Source organism: Puma concolor, chromosome D4 (assembly GCF_028749965.1).
Source record: "Puma concolor isolate L17-30 chromosome D4, mPumCon1.1.hap2, whole genome shotgun sequence".
In the NCBI taxonomy this organism is placed as follows: domain Eukaryota; kingdom Metazoa; phylum Chordata; class Mammalia; order Carnivora; family Felidae; genus Puma; species Puma concolor.
The window spans coordinates 70,921,111-70,939,260 of NC_141679.1; the positions used below are offsets into that span (position 1 = coordinate 70,921,111).

The following is an 18,150-nucleotide window of genomic DNA, read 5'->3' on the forward strand; positions in this document are numbered from 1 at the left end:
CACTGAAAAGGCTTTAGCTACTGTCGTGAAGTGTAGAACTGCTGACTTTAAATCCAATTGAGAAAGAAATACAGCCTACAAATCCAATACACTCAACATTTATTAAGAGCCTGTGTGCTAGGCATTGCCGTAGACAATGAAAACATGGGGAGGGGCAGAGACAGGGAGACAGAGGATCCAAGGGGGGCTCTGTGCTGAGAGCAACAAGCCCAACGTGGGGCTCGAACTCACAAACTGTGAGATCATGATCTGAGCCAACGTCGGATGTTCAACTGATTGAGCCACCCAGGTTCCCTGAGTAAAATAAAATTTTAAAATAAAACATTTCCTTCCCTTGAGTCACCTATGCCCCAATTTACCCTATCATATACTCCAAATTATATTCAATAGGAGCGGGGGCAGAGTCTGACTTAGTTACGACTGAGTGTGAAGTTTAGGTTTGTCACCTATTAGCTGTGTTATTTTGGGCTACTGAGCCTTAATTTTTCCTTTTGTATAATAAGGATTATCAAACCCACCTCTCCAAAGGCTAAAATTAGAGAACATGTGGCAAGTATAATTATATTTTCATTTCCTTTTGCCTTTCAAGATGTGGTGGGACAAATCATTTGTGGACAGTGATATGAACAAGGGGAATTAGAGAAATTGGCCAAACAAAACACTGCTGACTGATACAGTCGAAAGTCCAGAGTATTCACTCCTGGGTACCCAGCTGGGATCACATGCAACTCAACCCAGGATAGTAACTATCCACTAAATTCCCACGCCTGTCCCCACACTTCCCAGCTACACTTGTACTGGAGAAGGCAGGGTCACGTGACTAGTCATGGTCAATGTTCTAGGAGCAGTGATGGATCTCTTCTGGGCTGAATCATTTCAGAGCTGCTGTGAAGCCAACCCTCCAACTTCCTCTTCCCTTGCCGCACACACGAGGCCATGTTAGGTGAAGCCTCAAGATGGAGGCAGCCTGGCTGCCGAGTCACTGCACCTGGAGGGTTGCTGGGACCCATCGGAGCCTTTGAACTACCGGGAAGTGAGCTCTGTGGCGTCAGGTCGTTGGTGTGTAGGGGGTTCTGCCTGACACAACATAGTCAAAGGTAACCCAGCTCCCTCTGATACCCTGGGAGGTGTGAGCCAGGCAGGTAATCATCTGGCTTGAGGTCACTCATGGGACACAGGGGGTAGGGAGAGTGCAGGTCAACTCAGATACAGATAAAGTCCACTTCACTGCTGAAAAAAGTTCTCCACAACATTCCACGGCAAGTGATTATTTGCAACGGAATAAAAATTAACCATCAAGTCCCAAAGTTGATATTTTATAAGACCCCATATCTTCTTCCTCCTTTATTACTGAGGCTGTAACTTGCCTATCACACGGTTATGGGATTGGAATGGCACAAAAGAAATGAAAGTGTTTCTATGAATCGCAAAACTCTCAGATGTAGAGTCTGATTATTTACTCAACTTCCCTGAGCCTACATTTTCTGACTGTAAAATGGGATGATTCAAATACTGATTTCTCAAGGTTGCTATAATCTTTAAACGAGACATTGTGGTCTCATGAAAGCATCTGGAACAATGTCTAGTACCTACTAGGTATTCAATATTTGCTTTCTTTTGTATATGATGTGGACCAATTACTGGCAGAAAATAGAAAGGTCAGAGGCCAACTAGACAGTGCTGGGGTCATGTACTAAAGCTGCTACTTCTGTGCTGTGTGACCTTCCAAAAGTCCCTGAGTATCAGTTTCTCCATCTGTAAAATGGGGGTAATGATAATACCTCACAGCATTACTGGGGGAAATAAGCAAGCCACTGTATCCGGCAGATAGAAATTACTCAGTAGATGATGGATATTAGTCAATTTTATTTAAAACTTTTTTTTTTAACGTTTATTTATTTTTTTGAGACAAAGAGAGACAGAGCATGAATGGGGGAGGGTCAGAGAGGGAGGGAGACACAGAATCCGAAACAGGCTCCGAGCTGTCGGCACAGAGCCTGACGTGGGGCTCGAACTCGCAGACCGTGAGATCGTGACCTGAGCCGAAGTCGACGCTTAACCGACTAAGCCACCCAGGCGCCCCTACTCAATTTTATTTAAAAAGTCACAACAAGAGGCTCCTGGGTGGCTCAGTCAGTTAAGCGTCTGACTCTTGATTTTGGCTCAGGTCATGATCTCACAGTTTACGAGTTAGAGCCCCAAACTGGGCTCTGTGCTGACAGTGAGGGCCCTGCTTGGGATTCTCTGTCTCCCTCTCTCTCTGCTCTTCCCCCACTCTCTCTCTCAAAAATAAACATTAAAAAAAATTAAAAGTCACAATCAATTAAAATATTTATTGGTTTTCATGATTGTACCATTATAATTAAAAAAAATTTTTTTAATGTTTATTTTTGAGAGAGAGAGAGAGACAGAGCATGAGCAGGGAAGGGGCAGAAAGACGAGGGGACAGAGGATCGAAAGTAGGCTCTGCACCGACACCAGTGAGCCTGATGTGGGGCTCGAACTCACGAACTGTGAGATCATGACCTGAGCCGAAGTCGAACGCTTAACCGACTGAGCCACCCAATATTGGTGCCCCAATAACATTATAATTTTTAAAAGCATCCAACTGTTAATATTGGCTCAGGTTACAATCTCAGTCATGGCATTGAGCCCCATGTAGGGCTCTGTGCTGAGGGTGGAGCCTGCTTGGGATTCTCTCTCTACCCACCCCCTCCCCAATGTGTGCACAGGTGCCCTCTCTCTCTCAAAATAAATAAATAAACTTTAGAAGAAAAAGCTGTCATATTTGGGTAATTTGAACAGCAATGAGATGAAATAGTAAACACCTTGGCTCATTAAAGTATCACTTGGAAAATGGACAGACACATTTTTTGCTTCTTTAATCATCATATGAAATCATCTTTACAAACTACTTGTTTCTGGGGCACCTGGGTGGCTCGGTCATTTAAGTGTCCGACTTTGGCTCAGGTCATGATCTCACAGTTCGTGGCATCGAGCCCTGCGTCAGGCTCCGTGCTGACAGCTCAGAGCCTCGAGCCTACTTTGATTCCGAGTCTCCCTCTCTCTGACCCTCCCCCTCTCATGCTCTGTCTCTCTCTCTCTCTCTCTCCCTCTCTCTCAAAAATAAACATTAAAAATTTTTAAAAACTACTTGTTTCTGGGGTGCCTGGGTGGCTCTGTCAGTTAAGCATCCGACTTCAGCTCAGGTCATATTCTCACAGCTTGTGAGTTCGAGCCCTGCGTCAGGCTCTGTGCTAACCACTCTGAGCCTGGAGCCTGCTTCAGGTTCTGTCTGTCTCTCTCTGCCCCTCCCCCATTCGTGCGCCCTCTTTCAAAAAGTGAATAAACATTTTTTAAAAAATAAAAATAAAATAAAAATAAAAACTACTTGTTTCTAATCCCCATGACCACCCCGCCCCCCGACCCCATGGAAGCATGAAACATGAAAAAACAACTGGATAACCAACTTTATAAACTTTCTGAATATTGTTACACAAAGCTCTTTTTTTATTATACTGGAAAAGACATAGTCTCAAAGAAGTTTTCAAACCTTCGGAAATTAATTTCTGAACCCGGAAATGCCGAGGGTACCTACCCTACCGCTGTGTAGCTCCACTCCATAGAAGTCGAGGGTCCGTGCTATGTTGATAAAGCAAGATTCAGCTTCTGACTGCTTTAGTCCACTACAGAAGACAAGAGACAACGCAGAGCTCTCGAATCAACAGAGTACACAACTCCAATTTTTAACATAAAAATCCCCTCCAAATTGGTAACATTTCTGTAAGGTTATTAAATGCCTTATGTTATTAATCTTCAACAATCTCACCCTAAATTCTACTAAACCAGGTCTTTTCTCTTGCCCACCGAATAGGACTTCATCGTCTGCTCAAGTCCTTTACTGAATAATACTTCCCATTATTAGGCTCTCAATACTGAGATACGGAAGGAAGTCACCTTTTGGAATTCCCACCCTCCTTGTTCCAAGTTGCTTACTTGATAGGTGCTCTTCAGGTCTTTCCACCTTTATCTATTCTGCTGGCAGCCTCAAAATCCCAAACGTCACTGTGCTATTTTAGGATGCTGGCTTCTGCCTGGGAAACAATTCTGGGAGGGAGGATTGGCCGTGCCTTTTAGAAGGGACGCCAATTGCTTGGCCTTTGTTTTTGCAGCCTTCCCAACAATGTCAGGTCCCTTGAGACCTGGCCTTCCTGGTCAGGATGGCCCTGATCTGACCTGGACTATAGAGTTGCCTCTCTGTAGCTTTGAATAAAATAAGGCAAAGGACAAGGAGCCCAGAATCGGGCATATCTGCTGGAATGGAAGCTGGGCCTGCGGCAGCTACGGAAGAGTGGGCCTCCCTTCTGGAATGAAGGCGGTTTCACGACCAGAAGCCAGGGAGGATGTGGGATTCACAGGGCCTCCTGGCATTCGTCCACCTGCCTGTCTATTCAATGATGCTTGATGGAGCCACCCATTTTATCAAATGTGGTCAACTGTTAAAAGTTGCCTGGTAGGTCAATTTGTGGGGCATATTTAAAAAGGGCATTTCCGCTAGGAATTAACAGATTTCAATGACACCCTAAAAAAGAATGCTGTAAATCCCCTTAAACTCTTACCGGATTTTGCACTTTACAGAAATGCTAGTTATGCCAAATATATCTGCCATCGTAACATCTCAAAGGTTCACAAACCTCCGACAGCTTAAAAGAGGATTCATGAACAAAAGGAAGAGAACACATCAGACACAAGGGAACATAAGGTCTGAAATGTGTGACCTGGGTTCCCAAAGTAGGCCACCCCACCCCTCTTCTCACCTGTGCTGTTCGTGGAGCGATTCCACCTTCGTTAAAAAGTCATCGTTCTGATCTGGTATAAACTGACTATCAGAAAGATAGCCTGGATGATGAATGGAAGAATCATAGTCTCCAAAATGCGCTATCGAGACAGAATGAGGAGGAAATCGCCTTTTCAATATGGTCTGCATTCACAAGCATCTATAGCATCACAAGCAAAGCATTGGAAGTATTCTTCCAAGAGGTTCTACCACTGCATGAACTTGAGCTTCTCCTTAGCTCCAGATTCTACATTTCTATCTGAACCCTATGTGGTACCACCACACATGCTTCAGCTGAATGTTCTCTCCCCGCGGCCAGACATTTGGACAGTCTAACCTAGGCCCTATTCTAAACCCATGCTCTGTGGTGAGCCCTGCAGTTTGCACCGTACCCCTGGATAAAGAGAAGTAAGAGAAGCCACTCAAAAATGCCATGCCCTGTATGCCACGTCCTGTGCAGAAGACGGACTCTCTAGTAGCCCAAGGTGATCACAACACTGGACCATCCTGCTCTAAAAAATGCGTGTGGGCAGAAGGCAGGTTATGCTGACTTGACCACAGTCTGCACCTTGACCAGGTCCCCGGAATTTGGAAAAGTGGTGGAAGAAATGGAACCAGGATGTGTTCAGAGGCACAGTGGGGGGTGGCATGAGGGCTGAATTCTGGGGCAGAAGGCACATTCTTGGGGGAGTCAAGGAAACACTGGAGACCTGCAATTGCAGAGGGTGTAGGAAGAGGGCCTTACAGAGGGGTTCCCAGATCCATCCCTGGTCTAAGCGGCGCCTCTCCCTCAAGATCCTTGACTGCCATTCTACAAACGTGACTCACTGACATCTACTGTGTAATAGATATTCCTGAGAGTTGTACATGGCTGCCCTGGGGATTCAAACCATTTGGGTGTCTGGACTGTTGAGGAGACTGGGAAAAAGACCCTGGGTGGGGCACCTAAGGATCTTGCCTGTGGGACACAGGGACACCTGCCTCCCTTCACGAAGATTCAGTTTTTCCATCTTTATAAAAACAGGAGAAAAACAAGTTCTAGTTCTGATGGGCAATTACTCTAGTATTTCATTCTCTCTTTTTTTTTATTGAAAAAAAATTTTGTGTTTATTTATTTTTGAAACAGAGACAGAGTGTGAGCAGGGGAGGGGTAGAGAGAAAGAGGGAAACCCAGAATCTGAAGCAGGCTCCAGGCTTTGAGTGGTTAGCACAGCACCCGACGCGGGGCCCAAACCCACAAACTGTTGAGATCATGACCTGAGCCGAAGTCCGGCGCTGAACCCCTTAACCGACTGAGCCACCCAGGCGTTCTAGTAGTATTTCATTTTGTTAATGGGACACTTTCATCTTTTTCTTAAAAATATTAACCTTGATCTTTCCAAAGGTTTCAATGAATTCTTCTCACAGTTGGCTTCAACGCTAGGCGGCTTCTGAGGGCTAGCGTTGCACAGCGCCCACTCAACACAGAGTTCTAAATCAAACAGCTCCTTCTGTGACACGAGGATGGGGACCGGGAGAAGCTGCTGTGATGCTTCATGGCCAATCTCAGGAGGGAAGGAGATGAGCCGGGGAGCTGCTTAGGGGAATTCATCACAAAGAGGAGAGGCTAGATGCAAGCACATATTTCTTCATGTCCGTTTGGCCCTGCTCACCCTCAACTGCCACCACACCCAAGAGCTGCTCTTTGAGATCCACACCATAATGAAGGGATCTGTTTCCTCCTTACACTCTTCCCTGAGGGCTGGGAGTGAGGCAGACTCATCCCTGGGGCCTAGCACCTATGCATGGCACCCAGTAGGTGCTCAGGGACGCAGTGCTCAGAACTAACTGAAACAAAGGCTACTACAAAGTCCAGTTTTGGAAGGGGAAGAGGGCCTAAAAAGCCAAGTGATCTATGCACACAGACTTGGTCAAGGGTAGACCATAGGCTGTTAAGGCCAGCCAAATGCAGCTAAGCTATGGACTGCAATGTCAAGGCTGGATTATGTAAGCACAAGTGTGGTGTATAGGTGAGTTGGTACATTGTGAAGTATAGAACCGTGTGTTTATAGGAAATAATTTAGATGCCCTGACACAGAGCCCCCAATGAGGACAGCATGAGAAAGTCTTAAAATTATCTTGTATAAATTCGTTTTAAAAGGGAAGAAACTAAAAAAAGAAAGAGAAAAAAAAAAAGAGAGAAGAAACTATGATCCAGAGATAAGGGACTTCCCATATCACAGAAGCCACTTCCAGCAGTTAAGACCAGAACCCAGGTGATCCATGCCCCCCAGCTTATGCTCCTACCATTCCCACCAGCCTGCCTGCCAGGTCCAAGCTGCTGCTCGCCATTTGCTGAGGACAGGGGTTATGTCCCCAGAGGGCAGCCAAATGCTGCAAAGGGATTTTCCTAAGCCTCAAGGCAGAGTCCGATTAAATTTTACTCTATTGGTTTCATTTGCTCATGGTGAGCCTCTTGGACGTTGACTTGGTCATCTGTTTTAGCTGATAAATCCCAACCCCTGGGCCCTTCTGCAAACATGAACAGCAAGGTCATCTTTAGTCAAGTCACTGACAAATGTCTGAACTTAACAAAAGGCCTAGGGGGAATCTCCCTGTAGGGTGGTTTTCCCTTGGAATCTTAGTTGGCTACTCCGTGCAAAGTTTTGTGCTCACCACTAGAGGGAAACAAAGTTAAATAGTCATCTGCAAACACTTGGCCAAGCACAGAGAGGTTCCCCTGTTGATTTCAAAGCGCTCATGACAACCCAGCGACAGACACTGCTTTTGTCCCTATGAAACAGTTAAGGGAAGGGCGACTCAAGGAAGGGACCTGCCCACACTGCTCAGCTGGTAACTTGGAGCCTAGACTTTGACCACAGTCCATAACCTTCATCTACTTACTATACCACACACCCTAACCTCCAGAGCAATACACTTTCCTATTCGTGGGGAAGCAACACATGCACAAGCTAATTATAGCAGGAAGATAAGGAAATGAGTGTTTATGTGGGAAGTACATTGTCTTAAGTTCCATGCATTCTTCTGGCTAAAATTTTATATTGTGCAGGAAACAGAGAGTATATTCCAGACACTCAAATGTGCGGCATTTCCAGCTGTCAAACTATTCTGTTGGGAAAGTCCTTTATGTAATATAAACAAGCCCCTTACATGTTATTCATCCAACACCAGCTTAATCTTGGAGGCTCTTCTCAGGGGTCATCACTAAGAAGCTTTTCTGGACTCGCTTCCTTCTCCCCCATGCAAGAATGGAGTGCATCCTCTGTGCTCACCCTCACTGTCACCATCAGCCGGCCCACCTGTGCCTCCCCAGCAGGCAGGGGACTCCAGAGAGAGGCCATGCTGTCTGTGCACCCTAAGACTGGTACAGAACCTGCACATGACAGAGGTCAAGGGACATTATGGAATGAATACGTATTTCTAAGAACTTTATTCTTTGAGCCTCCTAAATACTTGAGGCCACCAGCAACCTATAAAATCTTTTCAGGTATTGGGGGCGCCTGGGTGGCTCGGTCAGTTAAGCGTCCGACTTTGGCTCAGGTCATGATCTCACAGTCTTCACAGTCCATCTTGAGTTCAAGCCCTGCATCGGGCTCTGTGCTGATAGCTGGGATTCTGGAGCCTGCTTCAGATTCTGTGTCTCCTTCTCTCTCTGCCCCTCCCCCACTCATGCTGTGTGTGTGTGTGTGTGTCTCTCTCTCTCAAAAATAAACATTAAAAAAAATATTTTCCAGTATTTACCTACATTACTTTTTATCTAGTAAGAAAATGTGATTTTGGTTTGCTTGTCACTAGTGGGGCTTATCTTCATATGACACACCCCTGCCAGGACAATTTAGTGAAATGTAGTAGATAAAAATTAGACATCCAGCAGTACCCTATCCAAGAATTAATCTTAGAGAAATGCATGCACAGAAGTATCAGGAAGAACATATATGTACTTCCTGAGAGTGAAGGAATAAAGAGCTTATACTTAAAACTGCTTGTCTGACAACGCATGATTTCATTAAGCATGAGAGTCATGGTAATATTTCCACGGAAACTAGTTTCTGCTTTCTCGATGCTAATAACTTCCTTTAGCCCAGTTCTATCACTTGTTTGCAGAGGGGAGAACCTGACTTAGAATAGGATTTTCGTATTTGGTTCTTAAATTTTACTCTAAATAGAGTTTATTGTTTACAAAAGGCAGTTCTTCAGAAAGTTTTCTTCTGGGCAGACATGAAAACAGAGCGCAAGTGAGCACTTGCCACGCGGCGGGCGCTATCCTGAGAGCTTTCTGTATAATAACTCATTCCATCCTCACTACAACCCTAGGAAGTAAACACAGTTACCACCACTTCACAGATGAAGACACGAAGGCCTGGAGAGGCTCAGGGTCATGATGTATTAGTGGAAGAGCCCAAGCCCAGGCAACATGGCTCCAGGAACGTGCTCATTGACTCAGTTACCAGCAAGGGTCCGGCTGTAAAGTTTCTAGTTATACATTTCCTTACATGTATGATTTGACTCAAACAGTCAATTTTGAGTTATAATCACCACCATCACCTCTGTTTTACAGAAAAAAAACCCCGGGAATTCAGGGAGGTAATACCACATTAGTGGCAAGTGGAGAAGCCAGGATCTAAATTTAGTTTGACTATGTCCTTCCTAGTGTTCCTGCCCCTCAAAGCTCCAGCTGCGAACACCAAACTCACTCCGGGATGTAGCAAAGCTGGTCTCTTCAGCTGATCAGCCTGGCAGAGATGGAGTCCATGAGGTCTAGAGACCAGTAAGGACACAGGCTGACTGGTGGCCATGCCATTTCCCATCTGGATACAACATGGCCGGGTCTGTTCCAGCTGTGTCGTAGGGAGAGGGGAAATTTCAAATCTACCCAGGCCTGTCACTGTGCAGCCTCTTCTTGGTTTCCCATTGGAGAAGGAGATGCCGGCTATCTGGGGAGACTGAGACTGGATCTGACCTTACTAGTGAGTAGGGTCATTGTTAAAGGTCTTCCACTTCCTGGTATCCCGCAGGTGGGCAGATAAGCTGTGGGCTCAGCCACCTTGCTCTTCCCCTCTCCTATTTCTGTTCCTTGCAGCCAGGGGAGTGGACAGACTTAAGGCCACCTCAGGAGTCCCTGTCAGCCTTCTCTTGCTATTTTGCCTCTGAGACCAAAGTAGAGCGAGTAGTTCAGCCAGCACCTGCTCAGAGACCTGACCATCTTGCTCTCTTAACTCCCTACCCTACAGTCAGCTTAAGAGGGTTATAGGCCAAGATGCTGTGGGGCTTATAGAAAGGTAGAGGAGCCTTCTTACATACCATGCGCCTCTGTCTGACCTCTACATTAGCGTACTGCTCTGGCACCACACGGCTAACTATGAAGTGATACCTCGCCTTCCATCTGGCTAGGCCCCCTTTTCACCATGCATACCCCGCGTCTACCACAGGGCCTGATGTGGAATATATGCGCAACAAAGTTTCACTGAATAAATGAATTCTTAAACAGGCCTTGACAGAAAATTCCATATGGACTTTCTATCCAATGTGGCAGCCACTAGCAACATGTGGTTACTGAACACTTGAAATTGAGATGTGCTTAAAGTATAAAATCTGGACTGGTTTTTGAAGACTCCATATTAAAAAAATGTAAAATATCTTGTTAATTCTTTTCATTGATTATATATTAAAATGATAGTATTTGGGATATGCTGGATTAATTAAAATATTAAAACTATACTCATCTGTTTCATTTTCCTTTTTTAATAATGGGTACTAGAAAACTGAAAATTACATATGTGGCTCACATTATATTTCTATTGGACACTGCTGCTATAGGGCAATAAAAAACCCATTAGCTCTACTGAAACTCTAAAAATATGGGGCGCCTGGGTGGCTCAGTCGGTTGAGCATCCGACTTCGGCTCAGGTCATGATCTCGTAGTCTGTGAATTCAGGGCCTGCGTTGGGTTCTGTGCTTCGGATTCTGTGTCTCCCTCTCTCTCTGCCCCTCCCCTGCTCATGCTCTGTCTCTGTCAAGAATGAATAGACATTAAAAAAAAAAAAATTAAAAATAAGTTCCTTAGATCCCAAGCAAGTAGCAGGAGTGGTCTCCAAGAAATTTCTTAACCGTGGGATTTAGTTTCCATGTCTATAAGCGGTGACTGGTAGAAATATTTGCCCCACTGGGGTTTGTTATGAGACACAATATGTGAGGGTCTGGTTGATACAATGTGTGATAGGTGACTTCTATTGTATGGGCTCATCCACTCTTTCCCCCTTCACCACTCTCCTTGACCAACATCCCTGTGTGGGTGGACAGTGTCAGTCAGGATGACAGTGGGACTCTCCAGACAACCAGAGAGAAGCTTGCCCAACAGGATTCCTGGGAAGAGGGTAAGAGACCTGGTCAAACAGGAAAGGGCAGTGACTTTCTTAAGACATCAGTCAGAATAGTCTTGTCCAGCTGTGAAATGCTCCCTCAGTGACTTACATTGCACTGCATAGGATGCTAGAACCACCGCTGAGTTAAGAGGGCAGGTTAACCTGTCAGGAGAAAAACACATTAGTGAGGTCACGAGAGCCAACAACAGCCTGAAACGTCCATCATGGGTAACACCTATCTTCTTTCTTGCATTAACCATTAAACAACATCTTGAATCATAACAAAGACAATTTTAGGATGCAACTCAAATAGTAAAGATATGTAACACTAAAGATTTAAAATTAAAGGAGAACTTTGTTGTGTTTAAAATAATACACAGTAATACAAATACCATGAAGCTAAAGGCCTAATGGTGGCCAAGGTTCTGGTTGATCAAGAAAGATCAGGCTCATATTACGAAGAGGAAAAGTGAGAAAATCATACTCTTAGATCATTGGGCAGCCTTCATATCTTTCTAGTAAAGACGTGAGACTTTCTGTAGGGCTTTCTAACTAAATCTGACTTCTGTTTGACTCCATGATTCTTGATTACCCGCTCTCTAGAAAGGTGACATCCTCTTAGGTGGGAAAAATAGAAAAGGATCTTAAAATTTTAAAACTCCTGTGAGTTCTAAATTACTTAACAGTTAGTTAAGATTCCTAAATCTATTTACCCTCCTGAAGCTTCCGATCTATACGGAATGTTCTGTCCACCTCCCAGTTTGCCTGCCACTCGCTAGAAACCCATGGACTGGCTGCTAGACTTGGTCTCCCTTCCTCTCAGGCTCACTACCCTCCAAACACCCCATTTCTGTCAATAACATCATCTCTGGCTTAGTCATCCTTTGAATCCTCTGGTTGCTCCCTTTTCTCCGTTCAACCATGAACTATACCATCTGCCTAGGATCTTGGCCAGCAGACCTGGGCCAGGGATCTCTGCCAGGTGGAGAAATGCACTGAGGAGGGGCTGAGTAGAAGCAGCAGAAATGAAGGCTTACAGGGTGGGGAGGTACAGATTTTAAGAGCATTCTTCCCGCAGCCCCAGGGGAAGTGGAGAAAAAGTACTGTTTCCATGGCAGCTCATGAGATTCCCAAGATGTGAGTCACCCCCGTCTCTCTGACTAATCAGGTTGACAGCCCAGGGTTCCCCTTCCCATCTGCTGTGCTATATGCTAGTCCTGAAGCTGCACAAGAAGGTAGCCTTCCCAACTGGAGAGGTCCCCAACTTTCCTCAAGTTACCACGTGTTCCCTGCTAGAACTTCTAAGTAATCTCTCCAAGTATGGAGATACGCCCAGGCATATTCACCATCTGTTTGTTCATCTGGAGACCCAGATAGCCCGTGGGGAGCACAAACACCAGTCACTCGCTCTCCTACCAAGATGGGCTTCAATGAAACCTAAGTCAGTGTCCCTGCTAGCGGCAGAGCAGGGTGAATGGGACGTGGGGTACAGCTGAAGAGACGGGCTAAGGAGGTTCAATTTAGATGGAAGGAACAATCCTATGAATAAGTCAGAAAAGAACATTTCCAAAGAACAGTATAAATACAAACTAAAGAATACCAAAAGCCTTCAAGGTCACTCAAGGTGGCCACTAACATGCCACATGCCCTTAGACAGACTCCTTTCTTTCCCTCCAGGTTTTAGGGTCTCTATCTGATGGACAAGGTCATTTATCTCAGCTGGAAAGAGAGAATGCCTTGGGAACTGCCAACCACACAGTTCAAACAAATCAGGGCACCCAGGAGTCAGGGCTAATTAGATCCATCAAGTCTGTCACAAGATCCATGGCTACAAATGGCCACGCCCACCCTGACACACCCAGGAAGTGTTTGGTGGCAGGAGGCCCTCTACTCAGAGAGGTGGTAGAGGCCACCAAGAGGCCTGACAAGGAATGCCAGGGATTGAAGACAATGTGGCCGTGGCCCCCAACAGGTTTCACACAAAACTAACGAGGGTTATTGTGTTTGGAGAAGAAAAAATGAAGACTGCCAATTTTACTATGTGGAGGGCTCATCTGAGAGCTCCTGAGGGGGCAGGGCCTTGCCTTATTTGACCAGCACAGTAGAGAGCCCATCACACAACAGGTGGTTGGTGAAATAGTTGTGGAGAAAAGAAATGAGTGCACAGAAGAGAGAGACAAGTTGTTACTGCTGTAGAGGGCGGCCAGGACCCAAGAGAGGAGTGGGTGATTTCAACCTGGAGTCATCCTGACATGTAAGAAGGCTGTCCCATGAAAGGGGGAGCTCATTTCTGAGGGTGCTTAAGCAGAGGCCCCAAGGACTGCAGTTGTGCTAGGGAAGGGATTCTTCCCTCCTCTGAGTGGGAGAATGAGCTAAATTACAAAAAATTTTCTAATTGTAGGAGCTCTGGAGAGTCATCAGGTTCTGGCAATCCAGAATTCAACATGTATCTTGTTTCTAAATGTTCCTCCCCCAACCCCATCCCCCAGATCTTCAGGGCCATGCCTGAAAATCTCCCTTCCATCTAGATGAAGTCCCCCAGCCTCTTCCAGCCTTCTCTTACGTGTCCCGGCACTATCTTTGTCGATGCTGCTCTGGCCACAGACCTCCTGCTTAAAAACCTCCAACAGCTCTTTGCCTGCTGGACACAAGATGCCTGTCTAGGTTTGACAAGAAGGACCTCCTTTCTCTACTCTCCTGTAAGTCCCCAACATGTGGCTTTCTTTTTTTTTTTTTTTTTTTTTTCATTTTTTTGATGTTTTATTTATTTTTGAGAGAGAGAGAGAGAGAGAGAGAATGAGAACGAGAATGGGCGGGGGAGGAGCGGAGAGAGAAGGAGACAGAATCCAAAGCAGGCTGCAGGCTCTGAGCTGTCTGCACAGAGCCTGACACAGGGCTCAAACCCAAGAACTGTAAGATCATGACCTGAGCTGAGGTCGGATGCCCAACAAACTGAGCCACCCAGGCGCCCTGCCCCCTCCCCTCCCCAAATGTGGTTTTCAGCTGGGACAATGGGCTTGTGGCAGGGCAAAGACTCCCAGCCCGTACTGCTCCCCGTTAAACCTCACGGCTACGGTGGTCTCCAGAGCCCATACTGGTCCTAATCGCCTCCTGGGCTCCTGCCTCACTGCCCCTAACCACGCCTCCTGGGCTCCTGCCTCACTGCCCCTAACCACACAGTGGGCTCCCTCCAGGGGCTTCTGATGACCTCAGTTGAACTGGCAGGGGGAAAGACAGAATGAGGAGGATGGGAATAAGCTGTGACTCTTTCTACCAGTTCATCGGCTACAGTTTCTCCCTTAAGTCAAGGAAAAGTCAGCATTCGGAGAAGGCAGCTAGGGACCACTGGCTTGGCCTTTCTTTCCCCTTCTTGGACCATTTCACACACTTCTGGCCACGGAGATGGTCCTGACACACAAGACGTGCTGAATCATAGGCAGATGCTCACGCCTTCGAGCACAAAGTCTCCCACTGAGAAAATGAGTCATGATAGGTACTAAGGAGCTTGCAAGTAGACCTAAATGAGGCCTGATCTGCCTTCCTCAATGAAGCCTGTCTCACATTCTGGGTCTCTCCCTCCCTTTAAAATTTCTCAGGTCTTTACCAGAAAGATAACTGTACCTTTTCTAATAAAATCGACACATGAAATGATGTTTATCCATCCTCCACTTCTCCAAATCGAGACCGGGTTAAAACCAGACGTCCAGGCCATAAAGTCATGCCGGATGCTGCTGTCAACATCCATCCTTTGTCTACATTTAATACTGTTACCAGAAATGCACGCTCATTAGACTGAAACCAGGAATTTTAGTGTCTGGCAACTGACAGGAAAAAAGAATGTGAAATTCTCATTACCTTCCTTCACAAATATCCATCTTCAGTTGTAAGAAATACAAATGCCTACGAAACAATTTTTTTATTATTAATTCAGAACACTCAAACTGAAGCAAGCGCACACACAAAAAAGGCGACGAGTCAAGGACAAGATCTGTACATTCGGAAAACAAAATACATAAAAACGCATTTAAAAAAAAATTTTTTTTTTTTTAAGCAGGTTTCACGCCCGGTACAGGGCTTGTACTCATGACTCTGAGATCAAGATCGGAGTTGAGATCAAGTGTCAGATGCTTAACTGAGCCACCCAGGTGCCCCAAAACACGGTTCTGTCTGAAGTATCGGGGGCTAGGTTGTCCACCGCAAAGCTGCCCCTTCAGGAACAACGGCTCCTGTGGCTGTCTGACTTCCAGCCAGCCTCATGCCAGCACATGCTGTCCCAGGGATGGCTGAGCAGGGACGGAAAGGCTGGAGGCAGTCATCAGCCAGGACTGTTGCCAGCAGACACCCCCACCCCCGTAAACTCGGGGGCATCCGAGAGCACCAGGACCCACGAGCATTCTGCACAGGCAGCCCCCATGCACTGGGGAACCGCGTTTCACAACACACCCACGTTCCCTCTGCGTGAAGCGGCAGAGAGGAGGTGGGTCTGTGAGGACACCTCCTTGGCTGGGGTGCAAACACCCAGCTGAGTTTTTTCCTGTGTCCCGGGAACCGTGGGTGCTCGAGCAAAAGCATAAGCATCAATCAGCTACCCGCTGCCAGGACCTCCGAGCTGAATTCGGCACTGGTCTGTGAGCCACCAGGAACGGCACTTCAGAACCCAACACGTGACTTGTGGGCAGAGCTCGGTAACCCAGGGCAGGGCACCCTGCAAGTCTGCCCACCATCCAGGGAGTGGGGAGCAGACACCAGTGAGAGCGCTGCTCGGGCCACGAAGGGATATGGAAAACTTTATATTTAGGGATGCGGCATACATGTGACACTTGGCTGCTAGCTCCCACTCTTTTTTAAAGCCCGGGTTCAAATGGGATAGACATTCCAGTGTCTGGCCAAGAGGACAAAAGGGAAACTTCTTGAAATATAATACAGATACAGCAGAAGTGTCCCGGGGCAGGGGAGTGATGATTTGGGCAATTTAAAACACATCGGGTCTCATGATGCCTTCAAATTTATATGTTCAAAAGGTCAAGGCGCTGGTGTTCTGGGACATGAATATGTCATGTGGCATTACAACCCCCTCTCTGCACAGTTCTGGGCCGGATGCAGGGAACTTCATAATGGCTTGCCTTATTTCAGCCTCGTACAGCTCAGAAGGAGGCACTGCCACCTCCTATTTTTGAGGAAACAGACATTCAGATAGGTTATGTGGGGTCAGTTAGATCTGATTTTAATCTGGACCGTCATACTATGAAAAACCTGAGTATGCTACAAATTTCTTATGCATCTAGTGACTACAGGCTTAGGGTCAGTTTCCTAGCTCTGATATATATTATTATGTTGCCTATAGTTATCAACTACCCTTCCTGTGTTGAAGACCAGCACTGAGAAACGGGGTAGCATACGTGTGCTGATTCATGCTTATTTTGTATTGGAGACCATCTTTTTCACCTACGAGAACATCATCAGTCCTTTCTAGTTTGTTCCTATGTTTATCTAAGCTGACATTCAACCAGAATTAAGTGTTCTCTCCTACAGTGCTACTGAGAGAAAGCAGAGAAGGGAGAGAATGCTGGATAATCCTATGGTAAATCTGGCCCTCCAGGGGCAAGCCCAGCTGATCGGTGATTCTTCCTAGGGAGGGAAATGAACATGAACCTGGAGATCACCATTCATCAAGTGCTACGTTATCACATAGTCGGCAAAGTGTCTGAGTCAATCTCATGACATTGTACAAAGAGGCTGTAATAGTGGAAGGAGGACCAAAGTTTGGGGGGTCTCCTGGGAATCCTGAAGGAGCCTCATTTCAAAGCTACCAGTAAATGAAATTCTGTGTAGGGTGACCTAAATTTATCAGGAACAGCAGCTGTGGAGGCTCACGATCAAGGAGATGTTTAACAAGTAGAATAAAAGAAAACCACACAGTTGGCACGCCTGACTTCAGAAATGTAAAGGTCACTCCTAGAGTGACCATGACCTCAACTTCACAAAAAGGGCAACAGATGCCTCCCAGCCCAGAATTTTAGGAAAAAAAACCCCCAGAAAACAACAAATACCACTTTCTCCGATGCTTGAAGGCTCAATGTCTTTAAGAAGGATTTATTTTTGGATAGGCTACAGAGCTGAGGCTTAATAGAATACTGTGTGTCAGGAATATAGGCGAAACTCTAAGTTAAAAAAAAAAAAAAGACATGTGAATTAATGGTGGACGTCTGGCTCAGCATAAGGAAAAGATCTGGCAGTCATGGCTGCCCACCAGCTCTATAGGCGCCATGTGGGTGGCTGCTACTGTGGCTCCTGTTACATTGAAATCTGCTGCCCCAAATCCCAGGAGGTGACAGCTACACTCCATTCCACACTGGGGATACCACCCATCTTAAGATGGGAGGTGGGGTGCATACAGTCAGGTGTCAGTCCTAAAGCAGTGAACTGTATGAGGGACACAAACAAATCAAATTTTATCCTGGGCTCAGGTAAGAACGAAAATTAGTCTATTACTCATTTTGTGCCAAAATCTGCCTCTCTGGATGCTCTGCCTGCTGGCCATTATGCTACCACCAAGCATGTCTAATTCCCCTCATCCCTTACAGATCTCAAGGCAACCTGTCTCTCCCCAAGTCCTCCTTCCATCCCGTCAAATGTCAGGTTCAGCAGGAAGATTCCGTTGGCACCCAGAGGGAGTGAGCCTCTCTCCTGTGGGGTATGGAAGTAGACGCCCGATCCCCAAGAGGGGCACTGGAGAAAGAGACTCTTGGGTTAGGCCAGCCCTAGTCATCCCTTCACTCAAGGTCTTTGGAGAACGCTACCATGCCCGCGGCCACCACACCCCTGTAGCTCTAGCATCACATGGGGGGGGGGCAGGTACGACAATGAGTGACAATTACTAGGTTAGGTAGTGCAGTTCTCACTTGGGGTTAGAGGCTATCAGTTGGTCATAAATGGAACAGGTCACAATGG

General features: G+C 46.3%; 1 protein-coding gene across 8 annotated transcripts in view; it reads right to left on the reverse strand.

The window, feature by feature from the left end:
* Positions 1-18,150, reverse strand: part of PTPN3 (protein tyrosine phosphatase non-receptor type 3) — a 149,016-nt gene that overhangs the window by 53,185 nt on the left and 77,681 nt on the right. For 6 of the 8 annotated variants that reach the window (XM_086683672.1, XM_086683673.1, XM_086683671.1 and 3 more), the window contains 4 exons: positions 15,055-15,099; positions 11,309-11,361; positions 4,818-4,938; positions 3,599-3,686 (listed from right to left, as the gene is read on the reverse strand). In XM_086683672.1, the coding sequence (XP_086539798.1) occupies positions 3,599-3,686; positions 4,818-4,938; positions 11,309-11,361; positions 15,055-15,099 (307 nt within the window). Of the gene's footprint in view, positions 1-3,598; positions 3,687-3,829; positions 3,950-3,996; positions 4,218-4,817; positions 4,939-11,308; positions 11,362-15,054; positions 15,100-18,150 lie in introns of those variants that run through there. The other 2 variants (XM_086683676.1, XM_086683677.1) reach the window with 2 other exon arrangements.